The sequence below is a fragment of the Pogonomyrmex barbatus genome, unplaced genomic scaffold (assembly GCF_055798465.1).
Source record: "Pogonomyrmex barbatus isolate J1 unplaced genomic scaffold, ASM5579846v1 scaffold15, whole genome shotgun sequence".
NCBI classification, from domain to species: Eukaryota; Metazoa; Arthropoda; class Insecta; order Hymenoptera; family Formicidae; genus Pogonomyrmex; species Pogonomyrmex barbatus.
The window spans coordinates 2460936-2488935 of record NW_028297111.1 but is presented as its reverse complement, the minus strand read 5'-3'; the positions used below and the strand labels follow the sequence as shown (position 1 = coordinate 2488935).

The window sequence follows — 28000 nt, the reverse complement described above, 5'->3', positions numbered from 1 at the left end:
AATAATTAGCCAACCTTAAATAAGTCGTGTTCCGCAAATCCTGTAAATCGCTTATTAAAGTATTCCAAGCCATTAAGTGCTGCTTTAAATGGCAAATAATTCGTTTCTCTCTTAAGATAAAGCAATCTATCCAGAACCGCAACGTTATTTTGATATCCTGCTCTACCCAAATTTAATAGATCGTCTACAATGGCGGCTCTGTTTAATACATGAATTTCTTCGAATTTGTCACTTTTCAAAAAATCGAAAATACGCTGCCATCCACGATCATCGTAATTTACACGATAGAAAGCTATAATAAAAGTACTTAAATTAATTTTATAAAAAATTCTTATCTCTATAATGTATATATAAATAAATACAAAATATGTTCAAATTTATAACCTATTTATTATCTATGTTTATCAAATGTTTGAAAACTAAAAGCTTGAGCTTTTGATATTCTTAACAATATAAATACACAATTATTTTGTTACAATGTTTGATTTATTCTATCTTGTGTATTAATAAATTTAATAATCGGTATTCAATGATAATATAATATAATAACACATATAAAAAATACATACATATAGTTTACCGTAAATTATTCTAGCATCAATAAAAAATACCATTCGATACTAACCTGATGATTGAAGATTGAAAATGGTCCATTCTTCCGGATTAATTTTGAATTCTGCAGTGGTCTCTTTGATATTTATCCAATATTTCGGAACTGTGTTACTAAAATCTGGATTACTCTGTGTGGCAAATGTGAGTGGGACGTACCAAGTGACATCCGTCGAAGTCTTATCTAAGTTCCTTAAGAGAAAGCGTTCTTGACTAAGATTTATTACACCGTCGTCATTAATTTTAACTGACACAACAGGATATCCGGATTGTATAGTCCAAGAGTCCATTATTGATTTTACAGAAATATTTGATGTTGAATATTCGACATCTACCTGTTTTTGTATTTCCTTCCATAAAGCATCTGGATTACCCAGTCCTTCCCTTTTGCTAGAAAATATATTATATACATATATAATAAAATTTCATAATTGCAATGAAAGAAATAGACACATATTCTACATAAAAATATTAGTAATTTATAATGCCTTAGATTTATATAATGTATTATGGCAAGATTGTTGTAAACAATTTATTCTTTTGCGTCATCATATAATAATATATACAAAATCCTTTTGTGGATAAAACAAATATGATTGCGCTTCTTAATATATTACAATGTCAATCATAAATATATTATTTGTATATGCTTTAAAATAATATACTGCTTAATAAATATTAATTTAATTTATATCTTTTTTATTTTTATAAAACTGCACAATTGTTTTTATTAGTTAACTTTTTTTATTGTTTTTTATTTATCTTAGTGTTTCAATGCTCGTTACATGTTATTTTTGAGCAAATTAACTGACTGCGTTTAAAACATAATTAATTATAAAGTATGTAGCATCATAAAGGATATATATTTTGCAACAAAATATTAATAATTTATAATATCTTTAATTTATACAATATATTAATGCCATGATAATAAAAAAGTAATAATAAAAATTTAATTTTCTTATCAAATAATATAAATGATTCGTCTTGTGAATGGCTTAGAATTCAACATGATAGCATGAGTAAAAATTTCAATATAATATTTTAATATAAAAATATTGCTGATATTTTAATAATTTTATATTAACATTTAATATCCTAATAATATGTTAATTAATAATAGAATAATAGAAAATATTGTATATCTTTTAAAATAATGCACTTTTAATTTAATTTATTTATTGGAATTTAATTTAGCTCTTTTCTAATTGTATATTTTTCCATTAATTGCTTTCCATTAATTGTTTCTTTTTTATTTAATTCATTATGTATATTTTCAAAAATCATTATATTATATTTCCCAGCAAATTAATACTAATTTAATTAATTTATACTAATTAAAACACAATTAACATTACAAAGTAGTTTATTATATACTATTTACTTTTTCTTTAGATAGTTCTGTAATGCGGCTCTAAAGTTGTCAACTCCAAACACGAGGCTCATCATACGAACAATACTGCCCCCTTTCGCATATGTAATTTGATCTCCTGCTCCTTTGACTTGTGCATCAGTAGAAACGTCTCGAGTCATTGGAGGAGAAGACTCAATACCGTCGACCATTAATCCAGGTTGATGTTTGTACATCAAAAATTGTTCCGTTATGTTCCACGATTGCTCGATCTATTACAGAATAAAAACATTCAAATATAAAGCAAAGTTTATTAATTTAATCTTTTATAGATGCTGTAAATAATGTTAAAGATAACTTGCAAAAATAAAATTATTTTTACATAAAAGCGTCGCAACTGTAGAAGTAAACAATATGAATAATCTAATATTATTTTTACATTTCTGAATATTGTTGATATCGTAAAAAAATCACAATCAGTTATTTATTTTTAAATGATATTTACATAATACACGTAATGCTCTGAACTGTATAAAATTAAAATTATACAGGAAATTATTATTTAAGCTAAATGTAAATATAAATCTAAATTCATCCCATAAATTAAGATTTAGATTTTACATTTTATATTTTATTTTTTTATATTTATTTAGCTAAAATTATTATTTTAGACAACCAAAAATTTAAGTATTATTCTTATTACCTCTGCTGTAGCAAAGTATTCAAAGTATGTGGCGAACGCTTCGCTGAGCCAAAGGCAACTCCACCATTCTGGTGTAACTAAATTTCCAAACCACATATGCGCAAGCTCATGAGCAATTAGAGTAGCCACTTTTTGTTGCGATAGTACCGAAGATTCTTTTTCATCGTACAGCATCACGCTCTCGCGATATGTCACCAGTCCCCAGTTTTCCATAGCCCCTGTTACAAAATCAGGTAGGGCTACCATGTCCAGTTTAGGAAGATGATACGGTAATTGGAATATGTTATTAAGCACCTCGAGAACTGCAGAACCGAAATCCAAAGCATATTTGGCTTGATACAGTGTGGCTGGTTTGGACCATACCGTAAAATTATCTTTTTTGAGAGACTGAAATTCTGAAATGACGAAGCCCACTGTGTAAGTAGACATTGGAATGGTTTCTTCGAAAACGTCCCAGATCTTGCCTCCTCTTAAAAATGAATATATTATAAATGTATTAAAAGTAAACATTAAATAAAGTGAAGTTTATGTGACAACACAAATCAAAAAAAAAAAAAAAACATAAATTATCATATCAAATATAAATTTTTATATTTAAATTCTTACCGTCGTTTAGATTTGATTAATGGCATATTACTAAGACAGTGATAATTTTTCTCTCTTGCTATATAAAACTTGAATTTAGCTTTAAAACCCGGTTCATCGAAACATGGAAAGGCACGTCTTGCATATATCGTTTGAAATTGCGTCGCGGCTAACCATCTATAATTTTATAAACAGAGAAACATCACATGAATTTTATAAATCACATTAAGAACACTGACAATATTTAACGGAAAAGTCTACTTATGTATTTTTCATTTTACTTACTATTATAAAAAATGGATGCACTTACTTAATTTGTCCATTTTCATCGAAGTAAGAACTTCTATAAAATCCAAGCATATCATCGGCTAAGATTCCATTGTATTTAATATTTATTTTTATAAGGTTACCTTTTCTAAAAGGTTTTGGGCTAATGATAGTATACTTATTAGTCATGTCATATTTATAAGAGAATCTTTTATTTCTGTATGAGTGAATAAATACTGATTCGATTTCAATATTTTCCGCGTGTAACGTAACATGATTAGTTGTGCGTTTCACCAATGCTGTAATTGTTGCATAACCCTTAAATTTAAAATCATCTTTTAATTTTGGAATCAACTTAACATTATATGAGATGGGTTTGATAGATCTTGATAATCTATAGTCGACGATAGAACTGACATCTTGTTTAAAATTCTCAGTTTGAATAATTGTATCTGAAAAATATTACAAAATTATCTTAAAAATGTGAATATAAAGTGGTTTAAAATGTAAAAAAAAAGTTATAAAAGGTAAAAATTATTATTATTATTATTATTATTTTATTAAGTAATATTATTACCAATATTAGTTAAAAATAGCATTTTTCAAAATTTGCTATACAATACATATAAAGTATATAATCGTACATATTATATTATTATTATTAATAATAATATAATAAAGATATATATTAAAGATCTTTTTGCCAATATTATAGATATATGAAATTTTTTATATTATTGACAATATTAAGTTTCATAATTCATAAAATTTTATATTTAATTTTATAAAATTAAAAATGTTTATGTTATTTAATACAATAATAAATGTTTATCTTATAATTAAAGAAAATTTATTTTATTTTATAATTAAAGAAAATATTTCACTTGCTTTAAATGTAAAAATATATAATTTTTTCTAAATATTTTTTGAAAAATAAATTAATTAATATAAAATATAAACAGAATTACCATCATAAAAAGAAGATTTACTTGCTACATTTTCACTGAATAATATAATTATTAAAGTACAAAAAAACAGATATTTTCCAAAAGTCTTCATGTTTATAATTTTGTGTGACACCTCAAATAATTCCACGATTGACACAAACGAAGTGTTAAACTGAAAATGCTGAATGGCAAATGAAGTTGCAACAATTGTAATTAATCAATAACTGATCGATATATAAAACGATATCTGAGAATTCCGAAAATTGGCAAATATTCATTATCAATAAACAAATTTATTTAAGAAAAGTAATGTAGCACGAAGGATTTTACACTTAAAAAATAACGCAAAACATTTTCTGTTTTAGAAAATTTCTTCACTTTATTTTATATCTTAATATGGTTACTCTCAAATAAGATCAATGAATTATTAATAAATCATTAATTATTGATTTTTTATTTAAACTTTTACTGATTGATTGAATTATAAATTATAGTTCTATTCTTAATTAAATATGATTCATTTCAAGATGATTATTCATTAATTAAACGAAAGTTTTAATATATTTTATTAAACATCTGTATTTTAAATAATATTTTATAAAAAAATGTTTTGATTTTAATATAAATTTGAATTTTTCGCGAATTTTTATCATGTGTTTTCTTCTTCTAACATCTAATAGTTTAAGATGATTGCAATAAATTAGCAACAGCTTTAAAACAATATTAATAAAATGAATTCAGTTTTCAAAATGGCATCAAAATAAATATGAAAAATAAAGAAAAGTTATATTAGTTACAAAATATAAAAGTTACAAAAATTAGATATAGATTTATTAAATATAGAAGTTACAAAATATAGAAAATACATTAATTAAAAAATCAAGTTTTAATAAAAAATTTATATAAATTGTAGAAAGATTATACAATTAATTTTTAATTAATATAATAAACAGTTTTAATAATAATTAGACAAGAGACTTTTTAAATATGATTATAATTGAAGATCATGCAACTTTATCCGCTCCTGGATGAATATCCTTCACACGGTCAAAGATCCAATGAAATGAAGGGAAATTTTGTTGTTTAATTAGTAACAGCTGTCCAGCTTGCAACAGCTTTGCTTTTATTCCCAGTAAACACAAAGTAACAGTGGTATTAATGTTACAGTTTCCTATTCAGCAATGTATCTCTGACAAAAAAAATCTATAAACAACCGTATGACTTTATTACTATTCACGCATTTTTACAACCTCATAGAAAATACTACAATATAAATTCATAAATGTCGTAATAAGAGTAGTTTTGCGTAAGAAATTTCTACAACTTTTCAAAACATACGATAAACTTCTGCAACCGAGACGCAATTCATCGTACATTGGCATTAAAAATATAACTTTTTATAATCAATTACAATCTTCAACAGCTGTTCGAAATATACAAAAACGAGAAAATTATGATACAGAACAGTTTTGTAATTTCTCATAAATACCTATAATATTTTATGCAATTTTATGTATATTAACCCTTAATGGCTTATGTGAAAAATAGGGCACCACATGTGGCCCTATATAAGTCTTTCGAATCCAGCTCTTTTTTTATATCTTTAAAGTGGTAAAAAGATCTATAAAAATTCACAGATATACTTTTAAGTTTTAGAACAAATATCTGTACTTCATTGTGTAAGAAATTAAAATGTAGTATAAATCCAGTATCTTTCAACGTGCTGAGAAATTTCTATAAATAAAGATCATGCGGACTCGAAATATCTATGTAAGGCCAAAAAGTATTAACTATCCAAATAGATTGTAAAAGTAGTATTAAAAACTAATCGACTAAAATTACAACTTTTAATGATTTGAAGTTATAATGAAATTACAATAATCAGTATCATCTTAAAAATATAAAATATAAGTAATTAATATTTGATTTAATTGCTATTTATATTTTTTTTAAATAAACATACAATTTAAAAATAAACATACAATTTATTACGCATTATCAGAAATTTTGAAAATTTAAAAGTTGTCATAGATAACTATTAAAAATAATTTGTCTAATAATAATATCCAAAGATAAAATAGCAAATTGCAGCTTTCTAATGAGTCGATCAAAATCTGTTGAAAAATTACAATTGTTTACGATGTATGTACAACAAAATATTATATATATACAAATTTAGATTTTATTTATTTATGCTTGATGAAACAATAAGCAAAAATATTGATGAAACATTGTTGTAATTATTTATAAAATATATCATATTATTTCGGAAAATTGTTAATAGTCTATTGGTTTGAAAACAATTTGCGAAATAGCATAATTTTTTATAATATACATTAATTTTATTTGTATTATAAAGATTTATAATAAATATCCCAATTATTATTAACAAAATTAGGAAAAAAATATATTAATCATTAAGACATTCTCTTGGTACTTCACTAATATAATGTTTATCATTCAAAATGTTATCATGATACAGTGAATTTGAATAAATTATTGTATAGATTTACATCTATAAGTTACAATTAGATGTACAAAAACTGGTAGAAATTACATGTAAAAAAACTATCGATTTCTACCTTATAGTATGCTCATTAATAATACATAAAGAAAACGTCCGAAAGCGCACATTTTCTTATAAATAATAATTTTAGCGTAATTTGGTATTAAAACTTCTTTTCTTCGCTGTATCTGACTTAGTCTCTGTGTATTTTTATCTTAATTAATCATAATTTTTTGTCATAATTAGTTCGGTGAAGTTGTTACATAAAAAGTTATAGAACTTTTTTTCGTGAGGAACGCATAACATATGCTATACATTCATTTGCTAAGTGAGAAATTATAATATTGATATAATGTTACTATTAATTTGTATTTATTGAATTACTCTATTTATGTCGCTGTAACCAATTAAAATATTCAATATAGATTTATATTGCCAAAAAATCATAGTATCAAAATTAAAAAAATATAATAGTGTTCCGAAAAATCAGAATGACACAATGTTCGAAACTATAAATTTCCCAAAATATAAATATTTAGAAATAAATAAAGTTTTAGAAAAACAGAGTTTTAAAATAAAGTAATAAGATAAGTATAATTTTTTCTTCCGTTAATTTCTTCAGAGAAAACTTCAGAGAAATGTCCCATATTTAAAAATTTTCTTTTTTAGAGAAATGTTGAAGTAATGCACAAGTCAAATATCGTATATTTATATGTATAGATACATAAATACATAAACAGATACATAAACAGATGAAAAAATATAGAAAAAATATAGATTAAAAATATAGATGAAAAAATATAAATTATGCGTGTATATGTATCAGATAACAATTCAAAATATTAGATTATTATATTTGAAATTAATTATATATATGCAAGATATTTTGAAAATTTTAATTAATGTACCTGATAAAACATGTAAAGCATATTTTTATTTTATTGTAAAAACTATTTGATTTATAGGATAATCAAATGTATTTAACAATATGACAACAATATGAATACAAAAGTTACATAAAAATTATAACATGTATATACACATATCCAAAAGTATATCCAAATATATTATACTTATATACATAGTATTCTTAACAATTAATAATTTTTTAATTTTTGTTGTCACTTTATAATAATTTTTGATTCAATATATCAATATATTTAATATAAAAATATATTACAGGAATATATTACAGGAAAGCAGGTTATCTAATTTATCTTAAGCGTTCACAAAAGTCAGTACTTTTCATTTTTCTATATTTTTAATTTTATTATTATAATAAATTATTTGTTGTTATAAATATTTAATTTAATGTATAATAAATTTTCAATTTTTTCCATTTTTTAATGCCAACGATATACGTATAGAAATAAAATACTGATCAATTTATTTAAATTCAAACATATTTATGTATTTATTAAAGCAAATATATACATAATGAAATTATCTTGATATACAGCTTCAATTTTTAATTAAGCAAATAATATATGATTAATTATGATATAATTGTTTAATTAAGATATGTATTTAACAAATAATTGTATCACACAAAGACTGAACAGAATATAATACAATTCAGCTTTAAAGTTTAAAAATTTAATAGTGTAACAACCCATTCCTTTGGCCCTAAACATTAAATTGAAAGTAGTAAATTACACAACCTTGCCTGAATATCTAAATTAATTAGATTTAAAATCTGGTTGACATAATATTAGGTCGTTGATAGAAGATGTTAAAATATAAGTTTATTAAGAAGCGGTATTATATTTTTGTAACCATTCAATCATAGATGACGAATGAGACTTATGCCATTCTAATTCATATTTAGCAACCCTTAAAGAATATTTCAGAGATTTCTCGATAGGTGCAAAGTCCTGTTTATAATTGTTTATGAATTCTTCAAATTTGTTCACTAATTCTGGTGTAGAAAGACGTTGCGACACTGCATTGAGAATTGAAGATATTGTTGCCTGGTCTCCAAAGCTGAAATGAAAAACATTATGCTAGATAATCAACCTTTTTACATGCATGTGTTAAATATCTACTCAATATCTATTTATATTATTAGCTATTTACATGATATTTTATATGCCTCAAACAAAATTAGAGTAATGTACTTTACATATATATATATATATACTCATACTTGACATAGATTAACATATATTAATATATTAACACATTGCTAATATATTATTTATTTAAATATGTGATATAAACGGTGTCTATCCGACTTCTTCTTTTGAATTAATGTTAACTACATTATAAAATTAATGCATAATAAGGATAACTTACTATTTCTCCATTTCCCTATAATGTTTACCAACAAAGTCAAGCACATACTCTGCCCCAAGCGGTCCAGAATTATAAACAGCAGCGAAGACACTTATACTATCCATCTTACGAATTCGATTGATTTCAAAATCAGTCATAGCATATCCCAAATATCTATAGAAAAAAAAATTACAATTAAACAAAATAATTATACAGACTATATGCAATATCTATATGTGAGTGTATTATGCTATTATTTCTTTCTACTCGAACTATATTTGACAGATCGACTTTAAAAGTTAATGCAAAATTTTAAACACTATTATAAATATAGTTTTTTAATGTAAATACATTGCTCCTAATTATGCTAATGTATATCCAATATTAAAAATACTTTTTGATAATTTATTATTTATAATGAATGATATGTAATCAGTTTGTTATAATTCGTTACACGTTATTTTCGTGTATTAACTAGTAACAGTATTTTCGTATATTAAACATTACTTTTCTAAAATGGTGGTATTCTGACTGCATCCCAAAGCACCTAGAATCACCATTTGATCCGCTGCAACGTTAGAATTAAAATAGTCTTTCCATAAAAATTCCCAGTCTTCAGAAGTTCCATGTCTTATGGATGTGCAGTATGCGGTGGTTCTTTCATTAGGATTGATACTGTCAAATATTAAACAATCTTCAGATAAATTATAATAATTATTCATAAGTGCAATGATGGATTTTAAATAACACGTCTAGTTATTTCCTATTTTTAACATCTCAAAAAATAATAAAAATATTTAAACATTTTATGAAATAAATAATGTCAAAATAGATAGTTCCAAACACACACACACACACACACACACACACACACACACAATCTATATATAAATAAAAATCTGGTGTGTGTGTGTGTGTGTGTGTGTGTGTGTGTGTGTGTGTGTGTGTGTAGAGTGTGTTAAACGTAATAAAGACAATTTAAATATTAAAATATATTATGTATAACATAATATATTTTATAACATATCTATATATAACATATCTATATATGTCTATATATGTACTGTGTATGTATACACGATAGAGATTTATAGAAATAAAAAAATATTTACATATTCTTACCGATTAGAAGGATTTGCTCTCCACTGATTAAACTTCTTGGTATAAGTTGTTACACAATCATCGTCGTCAAAATTACAAGCCCAATTATGCACTAATCGTCGCAACAGAACTGTTAATCTGTCATCATTTTTACGATCTTCATATCCCAGCTCAGAACGTATATTACTAATAAGAGACAAGACATACGTCTAAAAATATAAATTAAATACACAATTAATTTCGTGAAGTATATAATTTTGTATTTGTATTCAAATTTATATCAATTTCTTAAAATTTTAATAACTAACATTAATTTAATAACTAATATGTTTGTATAATTTTAGAGAAGAGGAAATTAATTATAAATTACTCAAAAAGATTTATATAAAATAAAATAGTACAGATAACTTATTACGTTTTAAGTAATTCAAATTATGTTCGTTTTTTTTAATTATAAATTTGTGTTCTATACATTAGTAATTAACAAACCTTGAATAAGTTGTGTTCCGCGGATCCTGTAAATCGCTTATTAAAGTAGTCTAAACCTTTAAGTGCTGCTTTAAATGGCAAATAATTTGTTTCTCTCTTAAGATAAAGCAGTCTGTCTAGAACCGCATCGTTATTTTGATATCCTGTTCTACCCAAATTTAATAGATCGTCTACAATGGCGGCTCTGTTCAATACATGAATTTCTTCGAATTTGTCGCTTTTCAAGAAATCGAAAATACGCTGCCATCCATGGTCATCATAATTTACACGATAGAAAGCTATAATAAAAGTATTTAATTTTATAACAAATTTTTTTGTACATAATATAGATAGATACAATACATTTTCAAATTTATCACAATTTATTAACTAGGTTTATTATTAAAGTTTATAAATTCTAATGTCTAACTTTTTAATTAATTTAATAATCTTAATAATTTAATAATCAAGTTATAATGATAATATAATGATTGTGTGTGTGTGTGTGTGTGTGTGTGTGTATGTAATATAATAAATATAATATAATAAAAATATAATAAAATCATATAATATAATATAATAAAAATATTATAATAAAAATCATAATACACATACATAGTTTTCTGTATATTATTTTAGCATCAATAAAAGACATAGTGGATACTGACCCGATGATTGAATATTGAATATGGCCCATTCTTTCGGGTTAATTTTGAATTCTGCAGTGGTCTCTTTAGTATTCATCCAATATTTCGGAACTGTGTTACTAAAATCTGGATTACTCTGTGTGGCAAATGTGAGTGGGATGTACCAAGTGACATCCGTCGAAGTCTTATCTAAGTTCCTCAAGAGGAAGCGTTCTTGACTAAGATTTACTACACCGTCGTCATTAATGTTAACTGACACAACAGGATATCCGGATTGCGTAGTCCAAGAGTCCATTATTGATTTTACAGAAATATCTGATGTTGAATGTTCGACATCTACTTGTTTTTGTATTTCCTTCCATAAAGCATCTGGATTGCCCAGTCCTTTCCTTTTGCTAGAAGATATATCATATTTGTATAATATAATTTCATAACTGCATTGAGAGAAATAGACATGTATTCTGCATAGAAATATTAGTAATTTATAATATCTGAAATTATAATAGCTTAAATTCATGTATTGTATTTATGACAAGGTCATTATAAACAATTTATTCTTTTGCATTATAATGTATGCAAAATCCATTTGCAGTTAACTTGAAATAAGATATGATACTGCTTCTTAACATGTTATAGTATCAATAATAAAAATAATAAAAATATCGATCGTTTGTATATATTTTAATTAATAATGTTATATGTTATATATTAATAAAATTTAATTTACTTTCTTTCTAATTTTGTAATATAGCATTAATTAATATAATATAATATTAATTGTTTTTACAAGTTACGTAATTTATCGTATTGTCTTTAAAGCTTATTATATCTTATTTTCAAGCAAATTAATTAACTACTAATTAACTACTTTAAAAATATATATAATTATATATATATATATATATATATATATATATATATATGTGTGTATATATACATAAATAATATTAATTATAACATAAATTAGTACGTAATATTTACTTCTTGTTCAAATAGTTTTGCAATGCGGCCATAAAGACCTCGTCACTGAATACAAGACTCATCATACGAACAACACTGCCTCCTTTCGCATAAGTAACTTGATCACTTGCTCCTGTGATATCTGAACTACTAGAAATCTCTCGAGTCATTGGAAGAGAAGATTCAACAGCATCAATTATTAATGCAACTTGATGTTGATCTACGACAAACTGTTCCTTCAGATTCCACTTTTTCTCGATCTACAACAAAATAGAAATATTAAATAATAAAAAAATATTCATTAATATTTATAATATTTAATCTTGTATAAATATAAGATAAAGATCATCTTGAAAATATTTTGTCCGTATAACATTCTTTTTTATATTTCTGAGTATTGCTAACGTAAAACTAAAAGTCACTAATATTTATGTAATACATAATTACCTAAAATGTGCAAAATTAAAATTATATAAAAAATTATTCAGACTAAATATAAGTATAATAATTTTTTTCATTTCGCAATTATATTTTGTATTTTATCTATGCTTGACAGTCAAAGAAGTTTAAATCTCATTCTCATACCTCCGCAGTAACATGATACTCAAAGTATGTGGCGAACGCTTCACTGAGCCAAAGGCAACTCCACCATTCTGGGGTAATTAAATTTCCAAACCACATATGCGTAAGTTCATGAGCAACTGTAATAGCCATCCACTGTTGGTCTACCGCAGACGATTCTTTTTCATCATATAACATTGCAGTCTCGCGATATGTCACCAATCCCCAGTTTTCCATAGCTCCTGCATCAAAGTCGGGTACGGCTACCATATCCATTTTAGGGAGAAAATAATTTAGTTGGAATTTATTATTAAGCACATCAAGAACTGTAACGCCAAGATCCAAAGAATATTTGGCTTGATTTAAGGCAGATGGTCTGGCCCACACTCTAAAATTATCTACTTTGAGAGACTCAAATTCCGAAACGATGAAGGCCACTGTGTAAGTAGACATTGGGATGGTTTCCTTAAAAACATCCCAGACCTTGCCTCCCGGTGCTCTTAAAAACAAATATGTTGTAAGAAAACATTAGAAGAAAAAAGATAAATGTACAGTATAACGCTCTTTTCTCTAATTTCTCGAAGAAGAATCTTCGGTCCCGTTTTTTTGTTAATTTCCAAGTTATTTGATATCAATCCAAAAAGAATGAAAAAATTAATAAATTTTTAATCACAAACTATTGTCTGCTATAATTTAAATTATATAAGAAGATAACTTGTGTATTTAAATAATTCAAGCATAGAATATGGTAAATATGCAGCCATAAATTATCATTAAATTATCATGGAAAAATCGATGAAGAAAGCGTCATATATTTACCAAAAGAGTTCATGCAAAAATGAACTCAATATGAACAATCACACATAGATTTCCCTAATATTTACCGTACAGATTTATCTAGCGGCATGTTACTCAAGCAGTGATAACTTTCGTCTCTTGCTATATGAAATTTGAATTTAGCCTTAAAACCTGGCTCATCAAAACATGGAAAGGCATGTCTCGCATATATCGCTTGGAATTGTGTCGCAGCTAACCATCTATAGTTTAATAAATAAAGATGTACGTTACAAATTGCCATAATATTTAATAGAAATGACAATAGAAATAACATATCAAATATTTTTAAATATTTGATTTCGTTCGCATTAAAATATAAAATAAAATAAAAATAATTGCATTACTTACTTAATCTGTCCGTTCTTATCGAAATAAGAACTCTTATAGAATCCGAGCGAGTTGTCGGTTAAGATTCCACTGTACTTAAAGTTAATCAGTATAATTCTGCCTTTTTTAAATGGTTTTGGGCTAGTAATAGTGTACTTCTCAGTAACATTGTCATATTTATAAGAAAATCTTTTGTTATTACGTGAGCATATAAATACTGATTCAATTTTAATATTTCCCACATGCAACGTAACATGGTTAGTTGTGCGCTTTACCAATGCTTTAATTGTTGTATAGCCCTCAAATTTAAAATCATCTTTTAATTTCGGGATCAGCTTAATATCATATGAAATGGGTTTGATAGCTGTTGGTAATCTGTAGTCGATAGAATTATCATCTTGTTTAAAATTCGCAGTTTGGATTACAGCATCTGGAAAATATTATAAAATTACCTCGAAGCTATATATATTTAAAAAATATTACTATGCAAGGAAATACTTAGGAATAAATTGGAAGAAGAGGTGGAGGAAAGAGAATTAGTGGCCGTAAGTCAGGCTGGATTTTGGAAGCGATAGACAATGTTTTTGTACTGTATCATATAATACAAAAAATAAAAAAAGAAAAGGACAAGGAGGAAGAAAGGACAAGGAGGATGAAAAGACATATGCACTTGCAGACTGTTTGGAAGTGATTTTTGACAATGTGAACAGAAATACATTATGAAATATAATAAGGAGGAGAGGAAAAAAGAACAGAATAAAGAATAAAGATAAGATAAAGGAACAGATAGTAAAAGAGTGTGAGGAGACAGAAGTAAGGATACAGAACAAAACAAGGGTTTTCAAAAGGATTCTTTACTAGGAAAGGTGTACGACAAGGCTGTATAATAAGTTCACTCTTAATTTATATATGGCGGATATAGATAAGATATTTAGAAAAAGAAGAATAGAAGGAAAAGATATAGGAAAAAGCTGTGGAAAAGCGTACGCGGATGATATTGTTTTATATGTGATGCAATGACGAACATGATGGATGGTTTTGAAAGAGCGAAGATTAGAATTAAGCGTAGATAAGACAAAAATGATGATATTTAATAAAACGAAGGAAGGGAAAAGAAGGAAGTGGAAATGGAAATAATAAATTTATTGAAAAAGTACAGACATTCAAATATTTAGGTTTTACAATGAATGGGAAAAGAAATTATGAAGACCATGTGATGAAATATACTAGGAAAAGAGGAAGAAATATAGTAGGAAGGAAGAAATATGGTAGGAAAAGGAAGAGCTGCTAGAAAAGTATAGGATATAGCAGAGACATTATGTAGGAATAATTTTGCAAGAAGATAAACATTATACAAATATCTGTACAAAATGTGATGGCTTACGGGATAGAAATATGGGACTGGAAAGAGAAGGAAGAATTGGAGAAGGTAATGATTGATTATGTCGGGTGGATTTTTTTTAGATTTTTGCACATCGAGATATATGATGTATAGGGAATTAGCTATGAACAAAATGAAGATGGGTTGGGATCTGAGGGCAAGAAAATATGAGGAAGGAATTAAAAGAAGAAAAGAGGAAAGTTACGTAAAAATATGTTGATAGGAAAAAATAGCATATAGGTAGAGGGATCAAAAAGGAAAGGGAAAAGTATTATAATAGGAACACATGGATGAAGCATAGAGGCTATTGAAAAGTTTAATAATGAGAAACTATGAAGAGAAATTGATCAGAAGTTTAAAGAAAATTAAAGATTGGTAGAGATAAATAGCAACAAAGAAGCGATCTTGAAAAAAATATGGGGAAAAGAGCTAAACTGAACAAAAGGAAATGTTTTAAGAAAAATATGCAAGGAAAGAGAAAAAGAATGTAGAAAGAAAAATGAAAAGGACTGTGATAAATGAGCTGTGATAGATTTAAATAAGTAAATAAGTATTAAACGTAAAATAGGAAGAATAAGTGATATTTTTTTGAAAACGAGCGAAAAATGAAATAAAAGAACTTTTAGTAAAAATTAAGAATAGAATAAGTTAGATAATAAGGTATGGAAGGATGAATGTAGAGAAGTAGTTTTCTTGTCAATCAAGTCCCTTTCTTAGCTGAATGGCTGAAATAGAAATAAATTCTATACAACAAAATAATTTATTCAAAAAGAATGATTTTCAAGCAAATTGATTATACAATTCTATATAAGTATTAATACATTTCTATCTAAAGATATAGATTTCTTTCAGCAATTATTAAATATGTAAAATTTTATATTATTGCCAAGATTAAATTTAATTTCTTAATAATATGTAAAACCTTATAAATTGTATGTATTATCTAATAATAGTTATAAACATTTATTTTATAATTAAACAAAACGTTTTTTTTCTTAAAAATATTTAAAAATATTTAATTTTCTTATTTTATATTATTACATATATTTAATCTTTTTTCTAAATATTTTTTTAATTAAATAGATATAAAGATAAATAAACTTACCATCAGGAAAAAAAGGTTTGTCTGCTACATTTCCACTGAATAATGTGATTAATGTGCAAAGGAATAAATGTTTTCGTAAGATCTTCATTTGTTAACGATTTTGTACCCTCCAGTAAGTAGTCTCACAAACGACGTGTCAAACCGAAATGCTGAATAGCAAGTGAAGTTGAAACAATTGTAACTCATTAATATATAAGACGACACCTGAGAATTTCAAAATTGGCAAATATTCACTATCGATAAACAAACATTTAAGGAAAAATAATAAGAAACATCCATCTTATAAGAGTATTTTACAGTTAGTATTTTATATTTAAATGGTTATTTTTAATTGAGTTCAATAATCATATGTCCAAAAATGAATTATGTCTAATCAAGAATAGAGCTATAATTTGATTCTTTATACATATCGATATTTATTATTTATGCTTCATTATTTATTACTTGAGCAACATAAGAGTTTTCAGTACATTTCAAAAATCTGTTCCATCAATCGCTAATGTTAGTTTATTAAGAAATATTTTCATTTTAATATGTTTTGCAAAAATTTTTATCAATTTTCGTTTTTTTTTCTCTTTCTTCTGCCATAATTCAAAATGGCTGCAGTCTATAGAAGAACTGAAACAACAATAAATAAATAAATTTAATTAATGAAATAATAGCAAAAGATAAATATAAGATGTAAAGATAAGTTATTAAATTACAAATTATAGTAGATTTATTATATTATATTTAATTGTGAAATCAATTTTTTATGAAAAATTTGTACAAAATTGAGAAATATAGAAATTATAAATTAATTAGACATAAAAATTAATTTTCGATTAGTATAATGAATAACTTTAATGATGATCAGATACATGATTCTTTGGATATAATTGAAACTCGTGCAACTTTCCGCTCCTGGATAAATATCCTTCACACGACTGAAAATCCAATGAAGTGGAGAGAAGTCTTATTGTATAATTAATGCCAGCTGTTCAGCCTGCACAGCTTTCGTTTTATTCTCAATAAATACAAAGTAAAAATCAGATTAATGTCACAATTTCGTATTCAGTACGTAACATAACTGTTACGTACGATATATGCTATATTACATCGATATTGCTGTGAGTGAGAAATAATAAATTATAATATTGATACATTACTTACTCTTAGTTTGTGTTTATTGAATTAGTATCCTATTTATTTTGCTGTAATGAATTAAAATATTTGATAAATATGTATTGCCCAAAAAGTCATAGTATCAAAATTAAGAAAATATAATAATGTTTCAAAAGTCAGAATTAACAGGACTAAAATATTCGAAAGCAGAAATTTCTCAAAATGTTTAGAAATAAATAAAGTTTTAGAAAAACAGAATTTTAAAATAAATTAATAAAATAAATTAAATAAGTTATAGTTTTTCTTTCTTTCTAATCTTTTCCAGAGAAATTTTAAAATGATGTACTATAATAATACATATTTATATAAATACATAAACAGATGATGTTATAGACAAAATATAAATTATAATAATCTGCGTGCGTATATTTATTAGATAACAATTCAAAATATTGAATTATTATATTCGGATATATATGCAAGGCATTAGAAAGTTTAATTAATGTAGCCGATATGTAACATATATTTTTATTTTATTGAAAACTGTTTGATTTAATTAAAAGAATTTAACAATATAATATAACAAGTGCAAAAGTTACATAAAAATTATATAGTACAAATCCGTGTGCACATACGAAGTGAAGCATCTAAAACGGCCTGACATCTGACTAACTCGTTGCTTTTAACAATAGAAACAAAAGTATCAAAAATTATTTGGTTTCGCACATAATGCGATATCAATAATTTTTTTTATAGATGTAGACATAGGGGATATAATAAAAATCAAATTATCTGTTTTTTTTTTTTAAACAGAATGATATTTTTTTTTATTTACATTCTGATAGAGCGTTTCAAGACGAATACAATGACTTATAATTGAAAGTCATTCATGATTACACAAGTGTCAACTGTAATAAAAAAATTAATTGTTCCAATACACTCTTCGAAAATTTCACTAATTTGCTTACTTGTGTACTTGCTGCTACAAGTGTTCAAAGTGATGACCCTGAGCTTCGATGCATTTTCTAAAGCGTATCGATAATATTATACGATAAATTTTGTTCGGATTAATTACATCGCAAAATCTTCTATACTTCAAAATGTTATGTACTCCTCTATGTTTTCTGTAGTTATTAACATTTCTCTATACACTTGTTAATTTTCCCCACAAATAAAAATCTATAAGTCTTAAATCTGGGGAACGTCATATAAATTTTTCCGCTTTTGTATAACGCATCTCACAAGACACGCATTTTGATCAAAAGATATAAATTCAAACTAATAGTAAGGACGAATAATGATATGTGCGATTCAATGTGTTTATATGTCTCACCCCTGTATTATACCTACATATGGTATTTTTCAAGATTAATAATTTTTCAATTTTTGTTGCCATTTTATAATGTCAATATACTTAAAATAATTAAAATATATATTACAGAATATATTAGGAAGGAATAGGAAGGAATGGAAAAAAGAAAAATTAACAAGGGTAGAAGAAAGAAGAAAAGATAAGGAAGGAAGAATAGATTAAAAAGAAGTGTTAGAGAGAAGATCGGAATGGGAGAAAGAAAGGAAAGATGGAGAAGGGATTTAAAAATCTGTTTCTGAAATATATAGCGGGAATAATAAAAAGAAATTTTTGTAATTTTACTTCTATGTAAAATGATATATGTAGAGATTGTTCACGCGCAGGTAATTTTTTGACTGGTCACCATGCAACTACAAAATTTATATTTTACATCTGTAAAATGTTAATTATACCGTTCCGTATTTCTTTAACATTAATTATTTAATTAATTATTTAATTTATGTTCGTCGAAGATGACTGAAAAACCGAAACGTTTGATTAATGTTTATAAAGGAATTATTATTTTTTTGAAATAAATAAATTTTTTTAAATTATTATGCATCATCAATTTCGTTGACTTTTATTAACTGTTAATTCTATATTATAATTTTTTTATACAATTTTCAAGAGTCTTTGCTATATACCTTTTATAATAAATAAACGTCATGAATAAATGTAAAAAAATGTGGAAATATCTAAAGGACTTCGACATCATAGGCTTAACAGAGACATATGAGTAGAAGAAATATCTTAAAAAAAAAAATTGGAAATAGGCTATCAAACAAATAGAATTGTATTCCAATAACGAAATGAAACATAAAAAAAAGAGTCTAAAAAAGAATCATTATTACGACAAGAAACATATATATAGAAAAAAAAGAAAAAAGGAGAAAAAAAAAGCCAAGAGGATGGACAAAGCAATACGAAGAAGTGACGAAAAAAACAAAAAACGAAACAATTAAACTAAAATTTAAAGGTGTAAAGAATAGAGAATTATAAGTTTGATGCTTAAGTTTGATATTAGATGTTTAGGTTTATTTTAGTTTATTTTATTTAGGTTATTTTAGATTTTTAGATTAATATTTAATTTAGTTATTTTATTTCATATTTTTGATATAATTAGTTTTTGCAAATTTTGTTTTGTTTAAAAAATTTAGAATGATTCAGAAAAGTAAAGGCGATTCAAAAATATAACATGTATTATATATAATATGGAATAAAGCAGAGACGACAATGTACTAACACAACACTGATATGAAACAAGTACAAACACAAATACAAGTGTAGAATCAGAAATTATCCAAAGTCGTAAAGCAAGAATTAGAAAATAAATAAATAAATAAAATATATACAATAAAATAAATATTCATATACGCTTCAATTTTTAATGAGCAAATAATGTATAATATATTATATTAACTGTCTAATAAAGACATGTATTTGACAAATAATTATGTTATACAAAAACAGAATATGATACAATCCAACTCTAAATTTTAAAAATTTAATAAACAACCCATTCCATCTATCTTAAACGTTTAGTTGAAAGTATCTTAAATTATACAATCTTGCCTGAATATCTAAACTAATAGATTTAAATTCTGATTGAGATAAGATAGAAGCTGTTAAAATATAAGTTTATTAAGAAGCGGTATTATAGTTTTGTAACCATTCAGACATAGGTGGCGAATTAGACTTTTTCCATTCTAATTCATATTTAGCAATCCTTAAGGAAGATTCCAGAGGTTTCTTGATAGATGCAAAGTCCTGTTTATGATTGTTTATGAATTCTTCATATTTGTTAACTAATTGGGGTGTAGAAAGATGTTGCGACACTCCATTGAGAATTGTAGATATTGTTGTCTGGTTGTCTCCATAACTGAAAAAAAAAAATATTATGTTAGATGATCAATTTTTTTATATGCATCTGTTAATATCTACTTAATATCTATTAGCTATTTGCATGACACTTTGCATAAATAAATAAATGTACTTTACATACTCATTCACATTTCGTTCATTCACGTTTCACATACGTATATCAACATATATATTAATAGAGTGCTAATATGTTACTTGCTTAAATATGTATTATAAATCTATCAGCTTTTTCTTTTGAATTAATATTAACTATATTATAAAATTAATAATGCATAATAAAGATCACTTACTATTCCTCCATCTTCTTATAATGTTTAGCAACAAAATCAAGCACATATTCTGCCCCAAGCGGTCCAGAGTTATAAACACCTGCGAAGGCAGCCGGACTATCCATCAAACGAATTCGGTTGACTTCAAAATCGGTCAAAGCATATCCCAAATATCTAAGAGAGAGATTGTAAGAAAGAGATTGTAATTAATTTTCAAACAAAATAATTACATAAATAAATATGCAATATTTATCTGTAATGAATATATTATGCTATTATTTCCTTCTGTTCAAATTATATTTATGATTGTACAATCCGATTTTAAAAGTTATTACAAAATGTTTAATATTATAAATCTATTATAAATCTTCTGTTTTAAATACATAAATACATAAATACATAAATATAAATACATTTTAATTACGTTAATATACATCCAATAAAATGTTAAAAATATTTTCTGATAGCTTATTATTTATAATAAATATTTTTTATAATAAATATATGATCAATTTATTATACTCGTAACTCGTTATTTTGTGTATTAACTAATAACAGTATTTTCATGTATGAAACATTACCTTTCTAAGATGGTGGTATTCTGAGTGCATCCCAAAGCACCTAGAATCACTATTTGATCCGCTGCAACGTTAGAATTAAAATAGTCTTTCCATAAAAATTCCCAGTCTTCAGAAGTTCCATGTCTTATGGCTGTGCAATATGCAGTGGTTCTCTCATTCGGATTGATACTGTCGAATATTAAATAATATAACTTCAGCTAAACTATAATAATTCATAAATATAATAATTTTTAAAAATATTGTTTTTAGCTACTTCTTATTGTTAATATCCCAAAGACATCGAAATACTTAAACTTTCTATGAAAAAATCGGTAAATGCTAAAAAAATCTGAATATATATATATATATATATATATATATATATATATATATATATAGAGCTTATATTACATTTAAAATACATACATACATATATACATATATTTTTTTTTTATGTAGTACAAATAATTTAAATATTTATATATATGTATCTTATTGTGTGTGTGTGTGTGTGTGTGTGTGTGTGTGTGTGTGTGTGTGTGTGTGTATTTATTGCATATGCGCACTAGCGCATTCTTGTATATGTGACACTATAGAGATTTATAATGTATTATATGCGTAGACATTATAAAAAATTATAATAGAAATAAAAGAATATTTATTTATTCTCACCGGTTAGCAGGATTTGCTTTCCATTGACTAAACTTCTTAGTATAAGTCGCTACACAATCATCGTCGTCAAAATTGCAAGCCCACTTATGCACTAATTGTCGCAACAGAATTGTTAATCTATCATCATTTTCACGATCTTCATATCCCAGCTCAGAACGTATATTACTAATAAGAGACAAGACATATTTCTAAAAATATAAATTAAATATAGAGTTACTAAATTATGTACAATTAATTTCATGAAGTATATAATCTTTTTGTATTCAAGTTTACATAAATTTCTTAAAGATTCAATAACTAATGCATGTTTATAATTTTATAAAAAAGAGAATATTGGCTATAAATTACTCGAAAGAATTTATACAAAACAGTGTGGATAACTTGCCACGACTTATATAATTTAAATTGTCTGTTTTTTAATTATTTATAAAGAACCCCGCACAAAACCACGTGTTTTTGACTCTCTATGAAATTGACTGAAATTTTAGTATGTTGTAGTCTTTGATTTACTGATCAAGTTTCCTTAGACACAACGTTAAAATGGCTATTTTTTGCTTCAGCTGTTTGAAATGTCGTATTTTATAATTATTCTTGTAACATTCCAAATCGATTTTTTTATAATAAATCGAGAGATTTTAGATAATAATGCGATTTATCTACACATTTGAAAAATTTATGTATATATGTGTCTACTTGTAGCAAAAAGACTAGCCATTTTTTTCTTTGACTTAATTTATTTAATTTAATCAGTAAGTCAAGACTATAATAACATACTAAAATAAAGAATATTATAACATATTAAAATTTTAGCCAATTTCACAGAGGGATATAAAACATATGGTTTTGTGCGAGGTCCTTTGTATTCTATACTATATTAGTAATTAACTAACCTTAAATAAGTCGTGTTCCTTAGATCCTGCAAATCGCTTATTAAAGTAATCTAAACCAGTAAGTGCTGATTTAAATGGCAAATAATTCGTTTCTCTTTTAAGATAAAGCAATCTATCCAGAACCGCAACGTTATTTTGATATCCTGCTCTACCCAGATTTAATAGATCGTCTACAATGGCGGCTCTGTTTAATACATGAATTTCTTCGAATTTATCGCTTTTCAAGAAATCGAAAATGCGCTGCCATCCACGATCATCGTAATTTACACGATAGAAAGCTATAACAAGAGTAATTAAATTAATTTTATAAAAAATTCTTATCTCTATAATACGTATAAATAAATACAAAATATTCAATTTATAATCTATTTATTATCTATATTTATCAAAGTTTGAAAATTCTAAAAGCTTTTAATATTCTTAACAATATAAATACACAATTATTTTGTTACAATGTTTGATTTATTCTATCTTGTGTATTAATAAATTTAATAATCGAGATTCAATGATAATATAATATAATAACATATAAAAAATACATACATATAGTTTTCCATAAATGTAAATTATTCTAGCATCAATAAAAAATATTATTCAATACTAACCTGATGATTGAAGATTGAATATGGCCCATTCTTTCGGATTAATTTTGAATTCTGCAGTGGTCTCTTTGGTATTCATCCAATATTTCGGAATTGTGTTACTAAAATCTGGGTTACTCTGTGTGGCAAATGTGAGTGGAACGTACCAAGTGACATTCGTCGAAGTCTTATCTAAGTTCCTCAAGAAAAAGCGTTCTTGACTAAGATTTACTACACCGTCGTCATTAATGTTAACTGACACGACAGGATATCCGGATTGCGTAGTCCAAGAGTCCATTATTGATTTTACAGAAATATCTGATGACTGTTCGACATCTATTTGTTTTTGTAGTTCCTCCCATAAAGCATCCGGATTACCCACTCCTTGCCTTTTGCTAGAAGATATATCGTATTTATAATATAATTTCATAATTGCATTAAAAGAAACAGACATGTATTTTAAATAAAAATATTAGTAATTTGTAATGCCTTAGATTTATGTAATGTATTTATGGCAAGATTGTTATAAACAATTTATTCTTTTGCGTCATCATATGTATACAAAACATTCTTTTGCGGATAGAATAAAATATAATAGCGCTTCTTAACATGTTACAATATTAATCATAAATATATATACTTGTGAATGCTTTAATTAAAATAATATACCGCTGAATCAATATTAATTTAATTTACTTCTTTTCTATTTTGGTACAATTGCACAATTGTTTTTACTAGTTATTTTTTCTTATTGTTTTTTTATCTTATTGTTTTCAACATTCATTAAGTCTTATTTTCGAGCAAATTAATCAACTGTGTTTAAAACATGGTTAATTATAAAGCAATTAATTAATTATGTAATATTTACTTGTTCCTTAGATAATGGTGCAATGCGGCTCTGAAGACATGCTCACCGAACACAAAGCTCATCATACGAACAACACTGCCTCCTTTCGCATAAGTAACTCGATCACTTGCTCCTATGATTTCTTTACTAGTAGAAACATCTCGAGTCATTGGAAGAGAAGATTCAACAGCATCAATTCCAAGTGCAGCTTGAACGTGATCCACGACATACTGTTCCTTTATATTCCAATTTGTCTCGACCTACAATAGAATAGAAATATTTAAATATTAAATAGTAAAAAAATATTTATTAATTTAATCTTCTAAAAATATTGTAAAATTATTTTTATACATGTAAGATTCTTTTTTTACATTTCTGAGTATTGTTAATGTAAATAAAGTTAAAAGTCGCTAATATATATATATATATATATATATATGTGTGTGTAATCCATAATTATTTAAAAGGTGTAAAATTAAAATTATGTGAAAAATTAATTCAGACTAAATCTAAATTGTTTCGTTACGCCAATTACATTTTATATTTCAATTTCAATATTTGACAATCAAATAAAAAAATGTAATTAATATTATTCTCATTCACCTCTGCGAGACCATGGTACTCAAAATATGTGGCGAATGATTCGCTGAGCCAAAGATAACCCCACCATTCTGGCGTGACTAAATTTCCAAACCACATATGCGCAAGCTCATGAGCAATCACAGTGGCCACTCTCTGTTGTGCCAGCGCGGACGATTCCTTCTCATCGTACAGCATTGCGGTCTCGCGATATGTCACCAGTCCCCAATTTTCCATAGCACCTGCCTTAAAATCGGGTACAGCTACCATATCCATTTTAGGGAGGAAATAAGGTAGCTGGAATATGTTATTAAGCGCATCGAGAACCGCAACGCCGATGTCCAAAGAGTATTTGGCTTGATCTAGGGCGGATGGTCTGGCCCACACTGTAAAATTGTCTACTTCGAGAGATTCAAATTCCGAAATGACGAAGGCCACTGTGTAGGTAGACATTGGGATGGTTTGTTCAAAAACATCCCAAATCTTGCCCCCCCGTAGTCTTAAAAACGAATATGTTATATGTAAATGTGGTAAGAAAAAGAAAACGTTTATGTAACAGTATATTAACAGTAAATCACACATAAGTTTCCCTAATATTTACCGTAAAGATTTAACCAGTGGCATGTTACTCAAGGAGTGGTAACTCTCGTCTCTTACTATATGAAATCTGAATCTAGCTTTAAAACCCGGCTCGTCGAAACATGGGAAGGCTTGCCTCGCATATATTGATTGAAATTGTGTCGCAGCTAACCATCTATAATTTTATAAGTAGAGAATGCATTTCATAATATTTAATAGAAAAGATAACATTTGACAATATTATTACTTTTTTTTATTTTATTATTGCATTATCACAAAAGGGAAATAACGAATGAACGTAATTACTTACTTAATCTGTCCATTTTTATCGAAGTAAGAACTCTTATAGAATCCGAGCGAGTTGTCGGTTAAGATTCCATTGTACTTAAAGTCAATTAGTATAATGCTCCCTTTTCTAAAAGGTTTTGGGCTAGTAATTGTGTACTTCTCGGTAACATTGTCATAGTTATAACAGAATGTTTGTTCATCGTAAAAGGGAATAAATACTGATTCAATTTCAATTTTTCCCACATGTAACGTAACATGATTAGTTGTACGTATTACCAATGCTGCAATTGTTGTGTAACCCTTAAATTTAAAATCATCTTCCAATTTCGGGATCAGCTTGATATCATATGATATAGGTTTGATAGCTCTTGGTAATCTATAATCGATAGAACTCTCATCTTGTTTAAAATTCTCATTGTTACTTTGGACAATTGTATCTGGAAAATATTATAAAATTATCTCAAAACTATATAAATAAAAGAATTTATTTAAAAAGAAATGTTTTCTAGCGAAAATCGATATATAGCAAATACTGTATAATTTTTTATAGGTTTTAACGCCTATATTTCCTAATATTTCTATCTAAAGATATAGATATTTTTTTTAGCATTTGTTAAATATAATAGAGTTTTCTATTATTGGCAAGATTAAATTTAGTTTTTCATTAATATAAAACTTTATAAATAATTTGTGCATATTATCTAAAACAATTATAAACATCTGTTTCATAATTAAAAAAAAGATTTTGTTTACTTTAAAAATGTAAAAAAATATATAATTTTATTCATTTTGTATTATTATATATATTTAACTTTTTTCTAAATATTTTTTAATATATAAGTTAATGTAAAATATGAATAAAATTACCATCGGGAGAAAGAGGTTTATCTGCTACATTTCCTCTGAGTAATGTAATTAGGACGCACAGGAACAAATGTTTTCGTAAGATCTTCATCTGTTAATCTTGATTTCACAAGCGACGTAAACGAAGTGCCAAACCGAAAGACTGAATGGCAAATGAAATTGGAACAATTATTAATGACTGAATGATATATAAGGTGACACCTGAGAAGTTCGAAAATTAGCAAATATTCGCAATATCGATAAGTAAATATTTAAGGAAAGATAACAAAAAAAACACCGCCCATCTTGTGAGACTGTTTTTCAATACTTTATATTTAATGTAGTTATCTTTAATTGAATTCAATAATCAATAAACAATCATATATCTAGAAATGAATTGCCATGATCAAGAGCCAGTATTCTATTTATATCATTATTTATTGATTATTTAAGCAAAACAAAAGTTTTCAATACATTTAAAAAATTTGTTTTATCAATCACAAATATTATTTTATTAAGAAATAATTTTATTTTATTTTAACATTTTTTGCGAGAACTGTCGTCATATGTTTTCCCTCTTGCTTCTAACACAATAGCTAATATCTATCATAATTCAAAATGGCTGCAGAGAATTTATAAAAATATTGAAACAATAATAAATAAATACATTTAATTAGTAAAATAATGTCAAGATAAATATAAAATATAAAAAAAGTTGCATCAAATTATAGTTTCATCTAATTATTAGTTTCATATTATATTTAAATCATGAAATTAATTTTTTATAAAAAAATTTACACAAAATTGAGAAATATAGAAGTTATAAATTAATTAGATATAAAATTAATTTTCGATTGATATAATTAAGTGTTTTATTTAATAATAATTAGATAAATGACATTTTGGATATGCACATGATTGCGAATC

General features: G+C 25.7%; 2 protein-coding genes across 2 annotated transcripts; both read right to left on the bottom strand.

Moving 5' to 3' along the window:
• Positions 1-5: 5 nt before the first annotated feature.
• On the bottom strand, positions 6-2196 carry LOC105423407 (aminopeptidase N-like). Its single transcript, XM_089073681.1, has 3 exons — positions 1994-2196; positions 626-999; positions 6-292 (listed from the first exon to the last, which is right to left on the bottom strand). Exons 1-3 carry the CDS (start codon positions 2194-2196, stop codon positions 6-8), a joined length of 864 nt encoding a protein of 287 aa, XP_088929807.1.
• Positions 366-28000, bottom strand: LOC105423396 (uncharacterized). Its single transcript, XM_089073680.1, has 26 exons — positions 27098-28000; positions 26253-26667; positions 25965-26117; positions 25388-25862; positions 24806-25044; positions 23962-24332; positions 23357-23634; positions 22467-22654; positions 21816-21983; positions 21256-21408; positions 20729-20963; positions 14165-14226; positions 13864-14016; positions 13004-13478; positions 12440-12678; positions 11480-11853; positions 10833-11110; positions 10365-10552; positions 9750-9917; positions 9264-9416; positions 8726-8951; positions 6106-6196; positions 3659-3967; positions 3559-3616; positions 3270-3425; positions 366-3162 (listed from the first exon to the last, which is right to left on the bottom strand). The coding sequence occupies exons 1-26, from the start codon at positions 27183-27185 to the stop codon at positions 2628-2630; spliced, it is 6228 nt and encodes a 2075-aa protein (XP_088929806.1). The 5' UTR covers positions 27186-28000; the 3' UTR covers positions 366-2627.